This window comes from Clinocottus analis, unplaced genomic scaffold (assembly GCF_023055335.1).
Source record: "Clinocottus analis isolate CAN_PGR_092001 unplaced genomic scaffold, fCliAna1.0.p SCAF_51, whole genome shotgun sequence".
Taxonomy (NCBI): Eukaryota; Metazoa; Chordata; class Actinopteri; order Perciformes; family Cottidae; genus Clinocottus; species Clinocottus analis.
In genome coordinates, this window is record NW_027176209.1 from 468,260 (window position 1) to 491,122 (window position 22,863).

At 46.6% G+C, this 22,863-nt stretch overlaps 1 protein-coding gene and 2 long non-coding RNA genes across 6 annotated transcripts; 2 read left to right on the forward strand and 1 right to left on the reverse strand.

Moving 5' to 3' along the window:
- Positions 1 to 105: 105 nt before the first annotated feature.
- Positions 106 to 2,927, forward strand: LOC137803258 (uncharacterized). The gene is made up of 3 exons (XR_011080044.1): positions 106 to 209; positions 1,204 to 1,414; positions 2,750 to 2,927. It is a non-coding gene; the product is annotated as an uncharacterized lncRNA (long non-coding RNA).
- adamts17 (ADAM metallopeptidase with thrombospondin type 1 motif, 17) lies at positions 820 to 22,705 on the reverse strand. 3 transcript variants are annotated; one of them, XM_068601551.1, is made up of 23 exons: positions 22,621 to 22,705; positions 21,896 to 22,305; positions 21,500 to 21,659; positions 21,030 to 21,202; positions 19,893 to 19,976; positions 19,500 to 19,657; positions 18,096 to 18,139; positions 15,053 to 15,158; positions 13,253 to 13,393; positions 11,714 to 11,864; positions 11,435 to 11,536; positions 11,213 to 11,358; positions 10,825 to 10,994; positions 10,510 to 10,637; positions 10,189 to 10,309; positions 8,217 to 8,297; positions 7,440 to 7,597; positions 6,805 to 6,943; positions 5,848 to 5,983; positions 5,471 to 5,675; positions 4,666 to 4,818; positions 2,703 to 2,880; positions 820 to 2,208 (listed from the first exon to the last, which is right to left on the reverse strand). In XM_068601551.1, exons 1-23 carry the CDS (start codon positions 22,676 to 22,678, stop codon positions 2,054 to 2,056), a joined length of 3,357 nt encoding a protein of 1,118 aa, XP_068457652.1. In that variant the 5' UTR covers positions 22,679 to 22,705; the 3' UTR covers positions 820 to 2,053. The 3 variants fall into 3 exon arrangements, 2 of the variants coding, with proteins under 2 accessions (XP_068457652.1, XP_068457654.1); XR_011080041.1 differs by lacking the exon at positions 5,471 to 5,675 and having other exon boundaries at positions 1,989 to 2,208; XM_068601553.1 differs by lacking the exons at positions 820 to 2,208; positions 2,703 to 2,880; positions 4,666 to 4,818 and having other exon boundaries at positions 5,533 to 5,722.
- On the forward strand, positions 4,594 to 8,352 carry LOC137803257 (uncharacterized). 2 transcript variants are annotated; one of them, XR_011080043.1, is made up of 4 exons: positions 4,594 to 4,879; positions 5,404 to 6,155; positions 7,227 to 7,319; positions 7,427 to 8,352. It is a non-coding gene; the product is annotated as an uncharacterized lncRNA (long non-coding RNA). The 2 variants fall into 2 exon arrangements; XR_011080042.1 differs by having other exon boundaries at positions 4,594 to 6,155.
- Positions 22,706 to 22,863: the final 158 nt, after the last annotated feature.

The following is a 22,863-nucleotide window of genomic DNA, read 5'->3' on the forward strand; positions in this document are numbered from 1 at the left end:
AGCGTTTCTGAGATCGGAGTGAGACGAGGAGAAAAGTGGATGTCGTGAGTGATCTTCGCAAATAAAACATCTTTGATGTGTCGAGTCTCGGCCAATCAGCGTCTACGTCACCAATCAGCGTCTACGTCACTCTCCAACGTTTCCTCCCTTCGCTCCAAGTTGAAGTTACCGTCGGTACAACTGGATCAGCAATGAACTCTAGTTTAGAGGTAAGTCTTGTTTGCTAGCAACAATTTAACATGCTGTTTAGCTAACGAAGGTAACTCGACATCCAAGTTATGTCTCGGAATATTTTATCATGTTATCTCAAATAACATGATGTAAAGCTCGTCAGCTTTAGCTTGATCACAACGTTAACGTTAACGTTAACGTTAGCGTTAGCGTTAGCGTTAGCGTTAGCTGACGCGTTAACGCTGACGTAACGTTAGCGTTAGCTGACGTTCTTGTGACTGTAGGGACCGAAAGTACACTGGAGAGACCGGATTGAAGCTTGCAGTTAAATCACACCTGTTATTTTACTCTTGATAAACTACTTTAGCCAGATTAGATTATCATTTTAATTTCACTGGATTGAATGCATATAAATTGTGAATAGAATAATTATTGCCTCACCTCCTTTTTCACCCCTCATAAGTTTGCAGGTCGGACAAAGTAAAAAATGTATTTGACAGAACAAACGAGACACAAAGGGTTAAATTATACAAACTGATTGTTTACTCTGTTCTGCATCAGCACCATGAAATACACAAAGTGTTGGTTCATTACAAACTGTATGTGTAACTGAAGTCCTACAGTACAGGAATAATTCAAGACATCTACTTTACATTGAACACAAAGAGGACGTTTTATCAATAAAATGCAGAGTTATTAATAATCCTCGGACTTGAACCGAAGAGGAGTGATTGAAGAAGTCTGCAGGTTGCACTGAAGCTTCTGGAGACGAGCACCGAGGACATGAAGAGGTTAACGTTCTGACGAACAGCAGCTGGGAGAACAATGTTCAATCCTTTAAAGACCAGTCGAACCACAGTTTCCTGTGATTAACCCTTCAGTCACCTGCAGGCCGGTTCAGGTGGAACAACGTCTGAGTGCATTCAGCAATAAACAACATATTTCATCAATAATCTCACAGACGTTCAAGTGAATGCAGTTTGTTCATGTTGAACCAGAAACTAAAGAAAGTCTTCATTTAATCCATAACAGCAAACTCCTGTCCCCACGAGTCACCGCCACGAGTCGGAGTCACCGCCACGAGTCGGAGTCACCGCCACGAGTCGGAGTCACCGCCACGAGTCTTTGCATCTTCGCTACGAGTCTTGACTCAGAGACTCGGTGTGAAGCTTCAGATCGTCGTCTTCAGGACTTCTAAACATTCTTTCATCATTTGAGCATCTGAATTATCAACATTATAAATGTAATATATATAATTTATATTCATAAATCTCTGTTCACCTTTTCAGACATTAAGTTTAATGTCTCATGAAACAGTTTTGACAATTGCACATACAGTTTAGATGTTAAGATTGTTTAAAGTAACGAGAGAAAGAGGTTGAAAAACTGTAATACTTAATAAAGTATAATAATATTATATTTGAAGCTATTTACTATTTAACTTTGCGACACTTATCAACAGCAGAGTAAAAGATGCAGCGCTCTGCTCGCTCATGTTGCACGTGATCACGCCAAAGACTTTCCATCATTACAGCGTCTGCACTGGCTTTTTACCTTAAAGGCCCCTTAAAGGCATTTAGTGGCTCTTAAAATGCATTTAAGGGCATTCAGAGGCTTTAAAGAGCATTTTAAAGGCATTTAAAGACTCCTAAAAGGCTCTTAAAGGCATAAAAAAGGCTCCTTACAGGCATTTAGAGGCTCTTAAAGGCATTTAAAGGCTCCTTAAAGGTGCACAGCAGACGTCTTCATCAAATCTAGAAGCGTATAGTTCTATTCAAATGTACGTTTGCCATTTTAAAATACAAAAGGTCCTTCAGTTAGTCTTCACTTCCCCCCAGCAGGTTTAACGGGATGGAAAGACTTCACAGAGAGGAAGGTTTGGTCATTGGCTCTTGCTCAGCATCTTCTGGGCGTAAAAGTCTCTGCAGGTGTCGCAGCAGCGCTGGTACCACCTCATGTCCCGGCACAGGTTCTGCTCTCGCACCACGCGGCAGTACACCGCCCACTGGTCGCCTGAGCACTTGTAGGTCAGCGCCGCTGAGGAGAAGCAGAGTCATCCAGCTGTCAGCTGATTCACGTCACCAACGGACAGAAGGAGAGTCAAGGACTACAGCTGGAGTACTGGACTACAGCTGGAGTACTGTAGTGCTGCTGTAGTCCAGTACTACAGCAGCACTACAGTACTCCAGCTGTAGTACTGTAGTGCTGCTGTAGTCCAGTACTACAGTACTCCAGCTGTAGTACTGTAGTACTGCTGTAGTCCAGTACTACAGCAGCACTACAGTACTCCAGCTGTAGTACTGTAGTGCTGCTGTAGTCCAGTACTACAGTACTCCAGCTGTAGTACTGTAGTGCTGCTGTAGTCCAGTACTACAGTACTCCAGCTGTAGTACTGTAGTGCTGCTGTAGTCCAGTACTACAGCTGGAGTCCTCATGATAGCAACATATTCATGTCTTGGTGAATGTTCATTGTGGTACGAGTCTGTTGGTGGAGGTCTACAGGTGAGACCTGAGCTCTCCAGAGTCCTCACCCAGCCTCGGGGAGGTGATGGTGTTCACATTGACTCTGTGGTTGCAGGCGCCGTGGTGACAGGGTCGGTAGGTGGGGGGTCGCAGCGCCACGGAGCAGTCGCTGCCATGGCGACCAGTCAGCTGGTGCATACACTGGACCACTCGGGACTGGAGCCCCTTCCCACAGGACGCCGAGCACTGCAGGGCAAGTCAACGTGTCAGGACCATGTTACCCCACTAGAGCTCATAGCACCATGTTACCCCACTAGAGAGATCATAGTACCATATTACCCCACTAGAGAGATCATAGTACCATATTACCCCACTAGAGAGATCATAGCACCATGTTACCCCACTAGAGAGATCATAGTACCATGTTACCCCACTAGAGATCATAGCACCATGTTACCCCACTAGAGAGATCATAGCACCATGTTACCCCACTAGAGAGATCATAGTACCATGTTACCCCACTAGAGAGATCATAGCACCATGTTACCCCACTAGAGAGATCATAGTACCATATTACCCCACTAGAGAGATCATAGCACCATGTTACCCCACTAGAGAGATCATAGTACCATGTTACCCCACTAGAGATCATAGCACCATGTTACCCCACTAGAGAGATCATAGCACCATATTACCCCACTAGAGAGATCATAGTACCATGTTACCCCACTAGAGAGATCATAGCACCATGTTACCCCACTAGAGAGATCATAGCACCATGTTACCCCACTAGAGAGATCATAGCACCATGTTACCCCACTAGAGAGATCATAGTACCATATTACCCCACTAGAGAGATCATAGCACCATGTTACCCCACTAGAGAGATCATAGCACCATGTTACCCCACTAGAGAGATCATAGTACCATATTACCCCACTAGAGAGATCATAGCACCATGTTACCCCACTAGAGAGATCATAGTACCATATTACCCCACTAGAGAGATCATAGCACCATGTTACCCCACTAGAGACATCATAGTACCATATTACCCCACTAGAGAGATCATAGCACCATGTTACCCCACCAGAGAGCTCATAGCACCATGTTACCCCACTAGAGATCATAGCACCATGTTACCCCACTAGAGATCATAGCACCATGTTACCCCACCAGAGAGCTCATAGCACCATGTTACCCCACCAGAGAGATCATAGCACCATGTTACCCCACTAGAGATCATAGCACCATGTTACCCCACTAGAGCTCATAGCACCATGTTACCCCACTACAGCTCATAGCACCATGTTACCCCACTAGAGCTCATAGCACCATGTTACCCCACTAGAGATCATAGCACCATGTTACCCCACTAGAGCTCATAGCACCATGTTACCCCACTAGAGATCATAGCACCATGTTACCCCACTAGAGCTCATAGCACCATGTTACCCCACTAGAGCTCATAGCACCATGTTACCCCACTAGAGCTCATAGCACCATGTTACCCCACTAGAGAGATCATAGCACCATGTTACCCCACTAGAGATCATAGCACCATGTTACCCCACCAGAGAGCTCATAGCACCATGTTACCCCACTAGAGCTCATAGCACCATGTTACCCCACTAGAGCTCATAGCACCATGTTACCCCACTAGAGCTCATAGCACCATGTTACCCCACTAGAGCTCATAGCACCATGTTACCCCACTACAGCTCATAGCACCATGTTACCCCACTAGAGCTCATAGCACCATGTTACCCCACTAGAGCTCATAGCACCATGTTACCCCACTAGAGCTCATAGCACCATGTTACCCCACTAGAGCTCATAGCACCATGTTACCCCACTACAGCTCATAGTACCATGTTACCCCACTAGAGCTCATAGCACCATGTTACCCCACTAGAGCTCATAGCACCATGTTACCCCACTAGAGCTCATAGCACCATGTTACCCCACTAGAGCTCATAGCACCATGTTACCCCACTACAGCTCATAGCACCGTGGCGTGTGGAGTCCTACCTTGGACCAGTCTCCAGTCCTCCACTGGTAGCATCTGGAGAGGTCCTCACAGGGCTGCTCCTCCGGCGGCCTGGAGGCAGCATCACACGCCCCCTGAGGGTTGGTGCAGGACACGGTCCGTCTGACAACACCTTGACCACAGTCTGAGGAGCACTGGAGGAAGGGATGAAAAGATGGAAAACAGTAGCGTAAAAGAACAGGAAGATAAGGAGACGTATGTGATGTATTCTTCTGCCCCGTACGTTGATATTGATTGTCATGTTTTACTTTCACTAGTTTGACTGCGACATGAAGATCTCCATCACTGCTGTGCGTCAGATACATTCAGTAGAATCAGAATTATGGTTGATTCAGAATATCCTCCAATGATGTAAAATCTCAGATCTTGAAAACAGAATATGCAACCTTGTTTTTCCTTCAAAAATCATAAACATAAAGAGCCGTACATTATACATTTAGTATAAGTACTTTTAACATCTTAAACGTTCCTTAAAATGAAAAGGGTTTTCCTAAAATATCATGAATCATATTCATGATGAACGCAGGACTGAGAGCATCTTGAAAGCTTGAGCATCTTGAGCATCTCTTAAGGCATTACCTTTGCTCTCTAAAGTGCATTTCATGGTATATGACGTTATCATATGTCATGTATATGAGATCATCTATCGTGAGATGTGTGGTATATCATGTAAATGATCTAAATCATCGATCTCATCCAATTGGAAAAATGCATTGCAGCATTTTCTGGATGCTTAAACGAGAGGGCGTGTGAGCGTCCGTGTGCATTGACGAGCCGCTATCTGACCTCGGACCACTCGGACGCCTCCCACACCGTGAGGCACAGCCGGCCCTCGCAGCGCTGCACAGCGGGGGGCTTTCCTTCTTGGCAGTGCAGGTCCTGTGTGTGCATGAGGGATCCATTCTGCAGACGGTGAACACACAGCACCTCCCTGTGCTGGAGGCCGGCGTCACATGTGACGGAGCAGGAGCCCCACGCCCTCGTCACCCAGCTGGGGAAGAGTTGACGGACAGTTCAGTGTGAAGGTGCACCGCCTGCCTGTTATGAAAACAACTATTCATGGGACAACGAGAGATAGAGATAATGCCGTGTGCCTGCGTGTGTGTGTGTGTGCGTGCGCGTGTGCGTGTGTGTGTGTGTGTGTGTGTGTGTGTCTCTCTCACCGGTACTGGCAGGGGTGAGCGTTGCAGAGTCGTACTTGTGGAAGTGGGCGGTTCTCAGGGTGGCAGTAGCTGTCGTTGACGACCTCCATGGTTTCATTGGCCACGGTGGTGCAGGACAGCACGCTGCTCGTCTCCCCTGAACACAGCAGAGCCAGCGTCTCAGAGCGGGAACGCGGCCGCTCCACCCATTTGGGAACGACAACCACGTCTTCACTAACTTCCAATCTGGATGTTGATGACCTGAGAGACCCGGAAGACGACTTCCTGTGCGATGCATCTTCACTGGAGTGTTGGGCACTGGTTTACAAGTGAGTGTGTGTGTGTTACCTCCTCCACATTGTGCAGTGTGTGTGTGTTACCTCCTCCACATTGTGCAGTGAGTGTGTGTGTGTTACCTCCTCCACATTGTGCAGTGTGTGTGTGTGTGTTACCTCCTCCACATTGTGCAGTGTGTGTGTGTGTGTTACCTCCTCCACATTGTGCAGTGTGTGTGCGTGTGTTACCTCCTCCACATTGTGCAGTGTGTGTGTGTGTGTTACCTCCTCCACATTGTGCAGTGAGTGTGTGTGTGTTACCTCCTCCACATTGTGCAGTGTGTGTGTGTGTGTGTTACCTCCTCCACATTGTGCAGTGTGTGTGTGTGTGTTACCTCCTCCACATTGTGCAGTGAGTGTGTGTGTGTTACCTCCTCCACATTGTGCAGTGTGTGTGTGTGTGTTACCTCCTCCACATTGTGCAGTGAGTGTGTGTGTGTTACCTCCTCCACATTGTGCAGTGTGTGTGTGTTACCTCCTCCACATTGTGCAGTGAGTGTGTGTGTGTTACCTCCTCCACATTGTGCAGTGTGTGTGTGTTACCTCCTCCACATTGTGCAGTGAGTGTGTGTGTGTTACCTCCTCCACATTGTGCAGTGTGTGTGTGTTACCTCCTCCACATTGTGCAGTGTGTGTGTGTTACCTCCTCCACATTGTGCAGTGCAGTCCTGCCAGCTGCTGTGTGTCCAGATGTAGAGGCGCTCGTCATTGTGCTGCGTGCTGTTCAGAGACACAGTGTACTCGTAGTGGATCCCGTAGCTCTGGTCGTGGAAGAGCAGCACCTAGTGACACACACAGGGTTACAGACACAAGTAGCATGTTTACAGAGGGTTACAGACACAAGTAGCATGTTTACAGAGGGTTACAGACACAAGTAGCATGTTTACAGAGGGTTACAGACACAAGTAGCATGTTTACAGAGGGTCACACCACGCTGTACTCCTCTCACTGTGTGCGTTGCTTCTTACACAATCTTTGTGACTTGTGTTCCTGTTTGTGATCACCAGCCCTGTTGTAATGCTAACAACCAGTTCAATACCAACATGTTCTGCTCTATGTGGTCAGAACATCTGAATACTGTAGGGAGGAAAGGTCCAAAGACACAAGAAACAGAACGTCTGTCCATCACTTCCTGCTGACTCAGCATAGTGTAACGAGGTAAGGAGGCAGAAGCAGGACCACAGACTTCATTCCAGACAGACATCAGCAGTCTGGGATCTTTCTACAATGAAACTGATAATCAGCTTGCGTTGTGTTGTAACCAGAGAAGCAGGTTACCATCAGGTGTAAGGGGGTCTTCGTGGGTCCCTTGGCCGACATCTTCTCCCACAATCCCCTCCTGACGTAGCGCACCGTGGTTCCAGCCAGCTCAAAGTCTCCTGGAAGCTCGATCTTCCAGTCGCTGTTGATGGATCTCTTGCTGGAGTCTTTCAGAGCTGTGAGGAGATATGAGGTCGGATGTAACGCTGCAACGATGCAAACTATTCACGCATAGACTTCTATACAACCAGACTTCTATACAACCAGAGGAGTCGCCCCCTGCTGGTAGTGATCCTGACCCCTGCTGGTAGTGATCCTGACCCCTGCAGGTAGTGATCCTGACCCATGGGAGAACCAGGACTGAGCGCCAGACTGTCAGACCCCGCTGCAGTAAACAAGGGCCTTCAAAATAAATGACCACCAGGTAAAAGTAGCAGCGTCTTAAAAACATTCAAAATGTTACATTCAGGAAATATCAGGATGGATGTTGGAAAGATTGAAGTCAAAATTAATAAAAATGTGATGGTTTATTTAAATCTGCAACGCACCGACATATATGGTGTGTCTCATCATTAATGTTGGAAAAGTAAAAAAAAACCTCCAGTATTTAGTACACTGACAAGACAGAAAACTATTTGTTTTAAATATAAAAACACAGCATCACTAAGTAAACAGACATTTAAAGGGTTAAAATAAGAAAACCTAAATAATGAATACATATTTGACAGTTGTGATTAGGAAAGATATTACACTCAGAACAGGAAAAGTAGAATAAGAGTTAAAACACATCATTACCTAGAAAGCTGTGAGACGGTTTGTCCTCCACTACTCTGATCCTACGAGCTCCAGCAGGGATCACCACCGCCTCGATGTATCCTGGAGGGACAGAGACATGAGGACATGAGACCATGAGGACATGAGACCATGAGGACATGAGACCATGAGACCATGAGGACATGAAACCATGAGGACATGAAACCATGAGGACATGAGACCATGAGGACATGAGGACATGAGACCATGAGGACATGAGGACATGAAACCATGAGGACATGAGACCATGAGGATATGAGGACATGAGACCATGAGGACATGAGGACATGAAACCATGAGGACATGAGACCATGAGGATATGAAACCATGAGGACATGAGACCATGAGGACATGAGACCATGAGGACATAAAACCATGAGGACATGAGACCATGAGGACATGAAACCATGAGGACATGAAACCATGAGGACATGAGACCATGAGGACATGAGACCATGAGGACATGAAACCATGAGGACATGAGACCATGAGGACATGAAACCATGAGACCATGAGGACATGAGACCATGAGGACATGAGACCATGAGGACATGAGACCATGAGGACATGAAACCATGAGGACATGAAACCATGAGGACATGAGACCATGAGGACATGAAACCATGAGGACATGAGACCATGAGGACATGAGACCATGAGGACATGAAACCATGAGGACATGAAACCATGAGGACATGAGACCATGAGGACATGAGACCATGAGGACATGAAACCATGAGGACATGAGACCATGAAACATGAGGACATGAGACCATGAGGACATGAGACCATGAGGACATGAAACCATGAGACCATGAGGACATGAAACCATGAGACCATGAGGACATGAGACCATGAGGACATGAGACCATGAGGACATGAAACCATGAAACATGAGGACATGAGACCATGAGGACATGAGACCATGAGACCATGAGGACATGAGACCATGAGGACATGAGACCATGAGGACATGAGGACATGAGACCATGAAACATGAGGATATGAAACATGAGGACATGAGACCATGAGGACATGAGACCATGAGGACATGAAACATGGACATGAGACCATGAGGACATGAGACCATGAGGACATGAGACCATGAGGACATGAAACCATGAAGACATGAAACCATGAGGACATGAGACCATGAGGACATGAGACCATGAGGACATGAAACATGGACATGAGACCATGAGGACATGAGACCATGAGGACATGAGACCATGAGGACATGAAACATGAGGACATGAGACCATGAAACGTGAGGACATGAAACATGAGACTATGAGGACATGAAACCATGAGGACATGAAACATGGACATGAGAGCATGAGGACATGAAACATGAGGACATGAAACATGAGACCATGAGGATATGAGACCATGAGGACATGAGACCATGAGGACATGAAACCATGAGGACATGAGACCATGAAACATGAGACCATGAGGACATGAGACCATGAAACATGAGACCATGAGGACAAGAGACATGAGGACATGAAACAAGAGGACACGAGACCATGAGGACATGAAACCATGAGACCATGAAACATGAGACCATGAGGACAAGAGACATGAGGACATGAAACAAGAGGACACGAGACCATGAGGACATGAAACCATGAGGACATGAGACCATGAAACATGAGGACATGAGACCATGAAACATGAGGACATGAACCATGAGGACATGAGACCATGAGGACATGAAACCATGAGGACATGAGACCATGAAACATGAGGACATGAACCATGAGGACATGAGACCATGAGGACATGAAACATATCTATTGCATATCTACTACATATCGTTTACCTGAAAGTCCAACACTAAACCTAAATAATGTCCTGAGACATACAGCATGTTAGTTCTATCCTCAAACACACACACACACACACACACACACACACACAAACACACACACACACACACACACACACACACCCATTCCCTTGGAGTGGTTGAAGTCTCCCCTGACGACCTGGCAGGAGGAGCCGTCTCCGTTACAGAAACCACAGCCGTCCTCTTGGGCCGCAGAGCCGATGACGCCGTCACAGCCGACCTTCTGAACGCAGAAACACAGGAAGCTGATGAGCCCTGTCGCCATGGTGACCGACTCCTCTGTCGCCATGGTGACCGACTCCTCTCTGTTCAACCACAACATTGAGTACCAATGATGCATGACTCTTTTCATTAAGACACGTCTGTGCTGGTGTCTGTCCAGGTGTGTGACCGTGTGTCCAGGTGTGTGACCGTGTTGTGTACCTGACACCTCCCGTTAACACAAAGGTCCGCCTCATACGGGCCGCAGGGCGTTCCGTCCATCACTCTGTCTGCCATCAGGACCGGCAGGTCTCGACCCAACGAGCTGCAGAACAACACACACGGCTTCTCTGCTCACACACACACACACACACACACACACACACACACACGAATAGAGCAATAAATAAAATTAAAAAACAGCCGAGCATGAAGTGGTCATTCATACGTTTTGATTGTGGTATCTTTCAGCATAAAGCTTTTGATGTGTGTGTGTGTGTGTGCGTGTGCGTGTGCGTGCGTGTGTGTGTCTCTCACCGTCATCGATGACAGCCGTCAGCAGGCGGCCCTTCTGGTCGCCGGCGTGTCTGTTGTAGGACAAACACTGCAGGTCTCTGAAGCTGGAGGAGCCTTTAGGACACGCAGGACGCTCACAGGCCCGGTGCTCCACGCTGGCCCTCTGGCAGTGACGGCCACCAGGACCAGGCCTGCAGACACACACACACACACACACAGTACAGCATGAACAGGACAACAGCGGGTTGAGGCCATGGCGCAGGGCGGATGTGTACTCAGAGTGGGTTGGTGACATCAGGTCTCAATCTGCAGAAAGTAGACTGGTGTGAGTCTGCTGGTCTGCACCACATGACCGTTGTGCGGTGTCGGGTCCTCAGGAAGAGGAAGTTGTGCGTTGCAGGAGACGTACGGCGGGTTGTCACATTTCCTCTGTCTGAAGTGGACTCCGGTCCCGCAGGTCCTGCTGCACATGCTCCACTGGCTCCATGGACTCCAGTCTCCATCCACATGCTGAGGGATGGGTGTCTTACTCACACACTCGCCCGCCCTGCACCACTGACACACACACACACACAGAGAGAGGTGAAGCTCTGAGTGTGTGTCCACGGTCCAGTGTGTGTGTGAAACCTACTTTATCTGTTCCACACTCGGTTCCATCCAGAGGAGGATCCAGCTTGGTCTTACAGGCCGAGTCTCCTTCCACGAGACACCACAGACCTGTACACATGAGGTGCTGACACACACACACACACACACAATGTCTCCGTACACACAAAGACTTTTTCCAGAGAAGCAAAGTCTCGTCTTTTTGAGGAGTAATTCCACTCTTATACATCCTAAACATGGCGGGCGCTGCTGTGGGCGGGGTTCTAACGTATGATGTCACGAGGACCAAGTGTTGGTGTTGTACCTCCATATCTCTGCAGAAGCTGGCATTGGCTCCAAACAGGATCTGGCACTGCTCGTCCACGCTGTAGTGCATGCCGGGCAGCTTGGGCGGGAGGCGGATCTGGTACCGGGTCCTGGGGTCCGTGTGCAGGAGGCAGGCACTGGCTTTGGACCTGTGCACAGGACACACACGAGCCGTCACGAGGTCTCCACAGTGCACACGCAACCTCATGCATGTCCACACACATTCAACCATCTGGAAATAAATACAAAGAAACGTCTCTAAGCAGCAGGATGGAGCTAACAGCGCAGTTAACACTGCAGCTAACAGCGCAGCTAACAATACAGCTAACAACACAGCTAACAGCGCAGCTAACACTGCAGCTAATAGCACAGCTAACACTGTAAATAACACTGCAGCTAACACCACAGCTAACACCACAGCTAACAATACAGCTAACACTGCAACTAACACCGCAGCTAACAGCGCAGCTAACACTGCAACTAAGACCGCAGCTAACACTGCAACTAACACCGCAGCTAACAGCACAGTTAACACTACAGCTAACATCGCAGCTAACACTGCAACTAACAACGTAGCTAACACTGCAACTAACAACGCAGCTAACAGCAAAGCTACCAGCGCAGCTAACACTACAGCTAACAGCGCAGCTAATACTGCAGCTAACACTGCAGCTAACAATGCAGCTAACACTGCAACTAACACTGCAGCTAAGAGTGCAGCTAACTCTACAGCTAACAGCGCAACTAACACCGCAGCTAACAGCACAGCTAACAGCACAGCTAAGACCACAGCTAACACCACAGCTCACACTGCAACTCAGACCGCAGCTAACAGCGCAGCTAACAGCGCAGCTAACACTGCTGCTAACAGCGCAGCTAACAGCACAGCTAACACTACAGCTAACATCGCAGCTAACACTGCAACTAACAGCGTAGCTAACACTGCAACTAACAATGCAGCTAACAGCAAAGCTACCAGCGCAGCTAACACTACAGCTAACAGCGCAGCTAATACTGCAGCTAAGACCGCAGCTAACAGCACAGCTAACAGCACAGCTAACACTGCAGCTAACAACGCAACTAGCACCGCAGCTAACACCGCAACTAACAGCACAGCTAATACTGCAGCTAACAACGCAACTAGCACCGCAGCTAACAGCACAGCTAACACCGCGGCTAACAGCACAGCTAACAGCGCTCACACTGGCTGTTCATATGAATGCTGACAATGTTCTCAACTCACCAGCCGGTCTAGCTAGTTAGCCCACTGGCTAGCTAACATGTGCAGGTAGCATTATAAAATAAGAATGACAATACTTACATAAATATTTAATAACTCATAATTCTTCCATTATTTTATAAATTGGTAGTTTAATTATGTTTTACACAATTTATTGTATATATTAATTGTCTTTTTCATTGACTAAGTTTCAAAGGAAGGACACGTTTGACATCATGTAGGATTTAAAAGTATAACACAATAAGCTTATGTATGTTCACATAACATGAGCAACACGCTTCATGAGCTGCACCTCACCTCAGGAAGTTCTCCAGGTCGCTGCGGCTGCAGGAGGACCAGGACAGGTCACTGGGGTTCCTCCCCTTCACCCACTCACCAGACATGATGTGGGAGTGACCGGTGCAGGTGGCATGGTCATCATCATGAGTCATGCCCATGCTGCAGACACGACACGCAGGCACAGAGCAGAGAGCTGCTTCTCAAGAAGTGCAGACACCAACATGTATCCATATAAACAACATGTATCCATATGAACATCATGTATCCATATGAACAACATGTATCCATATGAACAACATGTATCCATATAAACAACATGTATCCATATAAACAACATGTATCCATATGAACATCATGTATCCATATGAACATCATGTATCCATATAAACAACATGTATCCATATGAACATCATGTATCCATATAAACAACATGTATCCATATGAACATCATGTATCCATATGAACATCATGTATCCATATGAACAACATGTATCCATATGAACATCATGTATCCATATGAACAACATGTATCCATATAAACAACATGTATCCATATAAACAACATGTATCCATATGAACATCATGTATCCATATGAACAACATGTATCCATATGAACAACATGTATCCATATGAACATCATGTATCCATATGAACAACATGTATCCATATAAACAACATGTATCCATATAAACAACATGTATCCATATGAACAACATGTATCCATATGAACATCATGTATCCATATGAACATCATGTATCCATATGAACATCATGTATCCATATAAACAACATGTATCCATATGAACATCATGTATCCATATGAACATCATGTATCCATATAAACAACATGTATCCATATGAACATCATGTATCCATATAAACAACATGTATCCATATGAACATCATGTATCCATATAAACAACATGTATCCATATGAACATCATGTATCCATATGAACAACATGTATCCATATAAACAACATGTATCCATATAAACAACATGTATCCATATGAACATCATGTATCCATATGAACAACATGTATCCATATGAACATCATGTATCCATATGAACATCATGTATCCATATGAACAACATGTATCCATATAAACAACATGTATCCATATGAACATCATGTATCCATATGAACAACATGTATCCATATAAACAACATGTATCCATATGAACATCATGTATCCATATGAACAACATGTATCCATATAAACAACATGTATCCATATAAAACCAAAATCCATTATTAAGGACTTATAGTTGTTACACGAATGTTAACATGTTCTTTATAAACGTGTTTTTATACTGCAATTCACAAATATTAAAGGTAGTTATGTATTAGTTAAGTATGTTCTGTAACCTCATCTAAAGTGAGGACAAGTCACAGCTAGTTATCTAACTAGCTGTGACTTGCCAGTTAGTTAGCTAGCTGTGACTTGCAAGCTCGCTAACTAGCTGTGACTTGCTAGCTAGCTAACTAGCTGTGACTTGCTAGTTAGCTAACTAGCTGTGACTTGCTAGCTAGCTAAATAGCTGTGACTTGCTAGCTAGCTAACTAGCTGTGACTTGCAAGCTAGCTAACTAGCTGTGACTTGCTAGTTAGCTAGCTACGATACGAGGTGTTCCCTTTGTGCAAAACAAATGAAAAGACATCTTTTCGTTGTCAAAGCCTCAGGGAGCCGCATCAGAGGGGCTGAAGAGCATCGGCTCCGGGGCCCTTGGCCATATTAACTCTGCGTTGGACTAGTAAACCATGAGCACACAACTACAACATGATAAACTGTATACTTGTCACAATAAAACCTACTTGTGCCCCAACTCGTGGGCAATGGTGAACGCCAGATTGAGTCCATTGTCCTCCGCTAACACACACTTCCTCTTGGCACTGCAGGCACCTCCCAGATACGCAATACCTGCAACACAGCGGCACGGCAGTGAGTCTGATGGACAGCTACACAAATATAAAACATTCATTTATGTGAGGAATATATATTTAGATAAACAGGACAATGTTCATGACACACAGGACGCCGTTCTTCACACAACGCTGATGCGGCTCAGAGTAAAAATTAGCCTCAAGAACTCCTGGAAACGCTCATGAGAGCGACTCTCCAACAGACTCTGAGGACACACCCTGGCTTACATGCAGCAATACAAACTCTCAATACTGCTCACTCCATCTGCGACTCTGGCATCATCCACTTCGGTTCCGCCATCCCCGAGGTCCTCTTCTAATAATAAATAAACGTATCAAACCTCTGGACAATCGCTCACACTCCACTGCTGAGAAATGAAACTCCTTCCCATCTTTCTACAAAACCTAAATGCATCCCTCCCTCCACATTACTCTCTGCTGGTTCATAACTCTCTGACCGCCAACATTTCATTATCATCAATAAATACAAGTCCGACACAGCCCCAGTCCCTCGAGGTGTCCCCCAAGGCTCAGTACTCGGTCCCCTCCTCTTCATCTTGTACTTGATCCGCCTTGTCAACATCATTCGCCACCACGGTCTCCATTTTCACTACTACATCACGCCAGCCCTCCACTGGCTCCTCATACAGCAAAGGATCCAGTTCAAAATGATCCTCTTCACCTACAAAGCGCTTCACAACCGTAAACCTTTCTGGACTCCTGCACCCACACACTTCTTACCCCCCTCAAATGTATTATTATATCTGAATTAGAAGTGAGTTGTAAAGTAGGAGAGTCAGCAGCACACGTGAAGAACCCGTCATGTGAACATCATCATTTTCAAATCCATTACTTGGATCATTCCAATGGAGACTTCCTTACTTTTCAGGAATTCTAAACATTTGGTGGATTTGATTAGCGAGTTTATGCTCCGGACTTTCCACGACATTACATGAAAGGGTTTGTTTATAGTCGAGGGTGTGGATCTATAGTCAGAAACATGTAGGTCTACACAGAACTCCATTAAAAGCTCCAGCTCACACCAGCCTCTGGTCAGCGGCTCCGGACCAGTTCCAGTCCGGATCAGTTTCACTCCAGAGGGTCTATGAGGGGAGGACGAGCTGGAAACCGGTGGAAAGGAGAAACAAACGTCTCAGCATCCGCTTTGTTTTCAAAGACGTGTAGCGTCCTGTTGTGCTTAACCTGCAGGGTTGCTGGATATTTCATAAACGGGTGCAACCCTCGCTGGAAGATCTGTTTCCTCACCGTGGAAGACTCTTCTCAACGTGCATGTGTCCATCTTTTACTCCCATCATTTAGCTTTTTATGATGATGATGAAAAGTGTAATATATGATGTGTATGTTTTCAAAGTACTTTGTATTCCGTTTTTGTCATGAAAAACAAATCAATAAATATGTTCTGTTAAAGTTTCTGCTGATAAAAGTAAGAATGTTTGTCAAAACAGCAACACGTCCATCTTCTTAGAAACTTACCCTGTCCAGGGTCCTGGAGGGACTATCCCAGCTTAATTTGGGGCAATCTAGGGTCACCAATTGACTTAATCTGCATGTCTTTTGTCAGTTGAAGGAAACCCTCACAGACAGGGAGAACATGCACTCTGCAGAAAAAGGCCCCAGCTGTCTGGTGGACTGGGATGAAGGAGAGAGCCCCGCCTGAAAGAATATACCAACATTGCATTTTGAGAAATACGTTGGTACTTTTGGATCCAGAGCCAAAGAATTTGTGAAGCCAGCATTAGTGCTACTGCATCTCCCACTGAGGAAACCTCACGGTGGAGTTGTGGCACTGACGCCTCACAGCCAGAGGGTCTGGGGTTCAGATCCCGGTCTGCAAGTCCTTCTGTGTGGGTCTGCATGTTCTCCCCGTTTTTGCAACCGTTGCAGTCTGTGCATTGAATTTACATCTAATCTACTCGCGTGAATATTTCACAACTCTTTTGATGTGAACGCAGCATTACAAAGCTTTTGAGGCTAATACGCTAGACTCCAGTGAGAAGGAACCCGATATTCAGCGTTTACTGTTCCAAACTCAGTTTTTCATGACAGTGGCTCAATGCTAAGGAATAAAACACTCAAGTATAACAACAACAACAACAACAACAACAACAACAACAACAACAACATTAGATCAATATTTGGCCTGTACGTCCAGAAGTTGTAGAAGGCTTGAAGTTGTTGAAGCCTCATCTTCTTTAACTGGAACAGTTTGAAAAGATGTTGTTCATGTGTAAAGTCAAAGGTATTTCACTTATTATTTAATATTTTAATGTATTTTACTGCTGCATCCTTTTCTCCATGAACTGTGTTTTATGTCTGCAGAGCCTCAAAGTGATTAATCACACATCAGTAATCATTAGTAAATGGACTTCTAGTCTTACACTACATTTAAGCACACGTTCATACAACGATGACAGAGCGTCACTTTTCCACCAGGATCTGATCCACAGACACAGATTAAGAGTTTGAGTCTAAACTTCCAGCGAAACGCACAAGAAAAGCTTACTGGACACGTTCCGCTTCGTGTTGTATGAAACCAACAACCAGCCGTTGTGTGTCCTCTGAACGCCACGCACACATTGATGACAATAAAGATGCAGACTTTCAGCTGAATGGACATAACAAAACTACCACATCATGTCCCCACAACAAGCTCCTGTGAACTCAGCCTCAGGACCAAATGCTCTCAACCAATCACAAAGAGCTGATTGAAACTCGCCGTTCAACATCCGTCACCAAGCACCGGGACTAATCATCAATACATTCATGACAACATTGATATCCTCTGTCGCACTGAAAAGTTCAAAGAGGTCAACACAGCGGTTCCATAACTGGTTCTGACCCGCTCCACTGAGTGAGTGAGTGAGTGAGTGAGTGAGTGAGTGAGTGAGTGAGTGAGTGACATAGCTGTACTCACCCACAGTATCACAGGGTTCATCTTTATGAACGCAGAAATCTGTCCTGAAAGAGAAACCAGAACAGATTACCATGTGTACACTACTCATTGTGTGTACCATGTGTACACTACTCATTATGTGTACCGTGTGTACACTACTCATTATGTGTACCATGTGTACACTACTCATTATGTGTACCATGTGTACACTACTCATTATGTGTACCGTGTGTACACTACTCATTATGTGTACCGTGTGTACACTACTCATTATGTGTACCGTGTGTACACTACTCATTATGTGTACCATGTGTACACTACTCATTATGTGTACCGTGTGTACACTACTCATTATGTGTACCATGTGTACACTACTCATTATGTGTACCATGTGTACACTACTCGTTATGTGTACCATGTGTACACTACTCATTATGTGTACCGTGTGTACACTACTCATTATGTGTACCATGTGTACACTACTCATTATGTGTACCATGTGTACACTACTCATTGTATGTACCATGTGTACACTACTCATTATGTGTACCATGTGTACACTACTCATTATGTGTACCATGTGTACACTACTCATTATATGTACCATGTGTACACTACTCATTGTATGTACTATGTGTACACCACTCATTATGGGTACCATGTGTACACTACTCATTATATGTACCATGTGTATACTACTCGTTACATGTACTATGTGTATACTACTCGTTACATGTACCATGTGTATACTACTCGTTACATGTACCATGTGTACACTACTCATTTTGTGTACCGTGTGTATACTACTCATATAACATTACTCATTGTGTGTACCATGTGTACACTACTCATTGTGTGTACCGTGTGTACACTACTCATTGTGTGTACCGTGTGTACACTACTCATTGTGTGTACCGTGTGTACACTACTCATTGTGTGTACCGTGTGTACACTACTCATTGTGTGTACCGTGTGTATATTACTCATTGTGTGTACCATGTGTATATTACTCATTGTGTGTACCATGTGTATACTACTCATTGTGTGTACCGTGTGTATATTACTCATTGTGTGTACCATGTGTATACTACTCATTGTGTGTACCGTGTGTATACTACTCATTGTGTGTACCGTGTGTATACTACTCATTGTGTGTACCGTGTGTATACTACTAATTGTGTGTACCATGTGTATATTACTCATTGTGTGTACCATGTGTATATTACTCATTGTGTGTACCATGTGTATATTACTCATTGTGTGTACCATGTGTACACTACTCATTGTGTGTACCGTGTGTATACTACTCATTGTGTGTACCGTGTGTATACTACTCATTGTGTGTACCGTGTGTATACTACTCATTGTGTGTACCGTGTGTATACTACTCATTGTGTGTACCGTGTGTATACTACTCATACATACCTGGTGACCAGCACAGCAGTGTCCACTGGTGGGACGTCCCCTCGTCCACCAGGGACATGGTTGGAGCCGAGGTAGCGCCGCCTCCCAAACTCTTGATACTGCCAAAGACAAAAGCTCTCCAGAGACCGTTCTCCATGGTGGCTCACCTTCAGCTTCTCCTGAGGAACACAAGGAGCAGACTTCCTGTGTAGCTGCGTCTGCTTCTGCTTCAAACCTCCCACAGTAATGCAGACTCTAGTTCATATGTGCACTATACAACATGTAATAAACATTTCTGACTGAAGCACCTTGAATCGCCTTGTTGTTGAATTGTGCTACAAATAAACTACAAATAACGATTAGCATGAAGTTCCGTTATGTTTTTATGGTCTACAGAGAGTTGAAGAGTCTTACTGGGCGGCTGTGAAGCAACACCAGCTTGGTGACGCGGATGTTGATCCTGATGCCCAGACTCTGGTGGTGGAACATGTTGTAGACCTGCAAGAGAAGGAACATGTTGTAGACCTCCAGAGAAGGAACATGTTGTAGACCTTCAGAGAAGGAACATGTTGTAGACCTTCAGAGAAGGAACATGTTGTAGACCTCAAGAGAAGGAACATGTTGTAGACCTCCAGAGAAGGAACATGTTGTAGACCTTCAGAGAAGGAACATGTTGTAGACCTCCAGAGAAGGAACATGTTGTACACCTTCAGAGAAGGAACATGTTGTAGACCTCAAGAGAAGGAACATGTTGTAGACCTTCAGAGAAGCAACATGTTGTAGACCTCAAGAGAAGGAACATGTTGTAGACCTCAAGAGAAGGAACATGTTGTAGACCTCCAGAGAAGGAACATGTTGTAGACCTTCAGAGAAGGAACATGTTGTAGACCTCAAGAGAAGGAACATGTTGTAGACCTCAAGAGAAGGAACATGTTGTAGACCTCAAGAGAAGGAACATGTTGTAGACCTCAAGAGAAGGAACATGTTGTAGACCTTCAGAGAAGGAACATGTTGTAGACCTCAAGAGAAGGAACATGTTGTAGACCTCAAGAGAAGGAACATGTTGTAGACCTCAAGAGAAGGAACATGTTGTAGACCTTCAGAGAAGGAACATGTTGTAGACCTCAAGAGAAGGAACATGTTGTAGACCTCAAGAGAAGGAACATGTTGTAGACCTCAAGAGAAGGAACATGTTGTAGACCTTCAGAGAAGGAACATGTTGTAGACCTCAAGAGAAGAAACATGTTGTAGACCTCAAGAGAAGAAACATGTTGTAGACCTCAAGAGAAGGAACATGTTGTAGACCTCAAGAGAAGAAACATGTTGTAGACCTCAAGAGAAGGAACATGTTGTAGACCTTCAGAGAAGGAACATGTTGTAGACCTCAAGAGAAGGAACATGTTGTAGACCTCAAGAGAAGGAACATGTTGTAGACCTTCAGAGAAGGAACATGTTGTAGACCTCCAGAGAAGGAACATGTTGTATAAGGATAAGTGCATAAGTAAATGAGCATGTTTACAATGAGCCTTTTTGTACTTCCAGCATTATTACCATGTTCATGACCGTCAGCAGGAAGCGCTGCGCCGCCTCGGCCCCGTGGTACTGCACCATGTCGGCGTCGGCCACCACCACCGTCTCCACAGAGTACGCTTCCTGGAGGCCGATGAGGCTTCTCTTCACGCGAGCGTCCGGCCCCAGGTGTGACATCACCTCCTGTTCCTTTTCTACCACAAACAGGGAGAGAACAAGACAAGAAGTTCCAGGTTAGAAACACGGCGGCGGAGGCTGAAGGAGCACAGGGACTCCTCTGTGAGACTCAACAGCCCCGTGAAGCCAGAAGGGAATGATCTCTGACTCGCCACCAGTTGACGACCACCAGGACGTTTCTGCTGTGTTATAACACACGCTCCTTCAAACACATAGTCCACTCTTTGGAATCTCCTCGTTTCAGCAAACCTCTCCGTCAAGGTGGTCATATTCCAGGATGCCGTGCCACGCGGCGTCTCGGCCGAGTCCCTCACCTTGTGCGGCTCGGCCGTCGCCGTCTGGAGCAGCGCTGGTCCGGGAACAGCGCCGGCGTCGCAGCAGTCGGTGTTTTAGTCCCGAGAACGACCGGGTGGGAATGTTTTCCTCCAGCGGCTGAATGAACAGACTGTCCTCCCCGATCTGGATGAGGCCGGTCTGTGCACCAAACAGAGACATGTGGTTACTCCTATAGAGGACCATCTGAAGAGCTGGGCGTCTGGTCAAGGACTATTTTAAAACTCCATGACTCTTCCAGGTTTTCCATGAGCGTGTGAACCCTGAGGCGCATCAACAAGAAGAACTCACCAGGACCATCACCCTGAAGGTCTCACGTGAAAACAACAACAAGAAGACATGAAGGTCTCACATGAAAACATCAAAGAGGAACTCACCAGGCCGCCGCACGTGCTCAGAGACGCCACGGAGCCTGCGTGGTTGAGGGCGGAGCCAGAGTAGAAGCAGCGCTGCTGATTGGACAAGAGGCTCGCAGTGACGCTCTGGTCGCCACGCCTCTCTTCCACCACGAAGTCCCCCGAGACGAACGCGCTGTCCCTCGTCAGGTTTAAGAACAGGCTCCTTCCAAAGGCCGGCAGCTCCAGGAGGATGCTGTCCGCGCCGCAGCGGCCTCCCCCCGGATCGGAGCGGCCTCCCCCCGGATCGGAGCGGCCTCCCCCCGGATCGGAGCGGCCTCCCCCCGGGCAGGACAGGGCGCGCGGCGCCCGGCGCCGCGGGGTGGACAGGTGCGCCTCCTGACCCGACAGCAGCCGGGGAACCACTTCATCCGTCTCCAGCTCAGCCCGGGCTGTGGGGGAGGGGGACTCTCATCAAACAGCACAAAAAGCCTCCTGACTAGCTGAGCGGACCCGCGTGCTCACACCTCAGTCTGCACGCAGGCGCACAGACTGCACGCGCTGCCGCGGACGCCGCGGACCTCGAGAGGGCCGACACCTCCAGCGGCAGCCGAGGAAAGTAACCGTGAGCTGGCCTGTGCCTAGACCGACACACACACACACACACACACACACACACACACACACACACACACACACACACACACACACACACACACACACACACACACACACACGCACACACACACATCGAAGTCACTGCTTACCACTCAGCCCGATGCAGAGGAGCGAGAGGAGCGCGTGAGCAACGCGGCTGCTGCGCATGGTGCCGGAGAGCCGCGGAGCCTGAGGCTGCTGTGGCGGCAGAGACTGACGCGGAGCCCGGCAGGAGGAGGCGCAGTTGTTCCTAATGTTGGACAACTTTCCGTCATTCAGATTGGACTGACTTTCCAGCGCAGGACACGCCTCCCAGCCAGAGCCCTTTAAAGAGCGGGTCACGCGACGGCAAA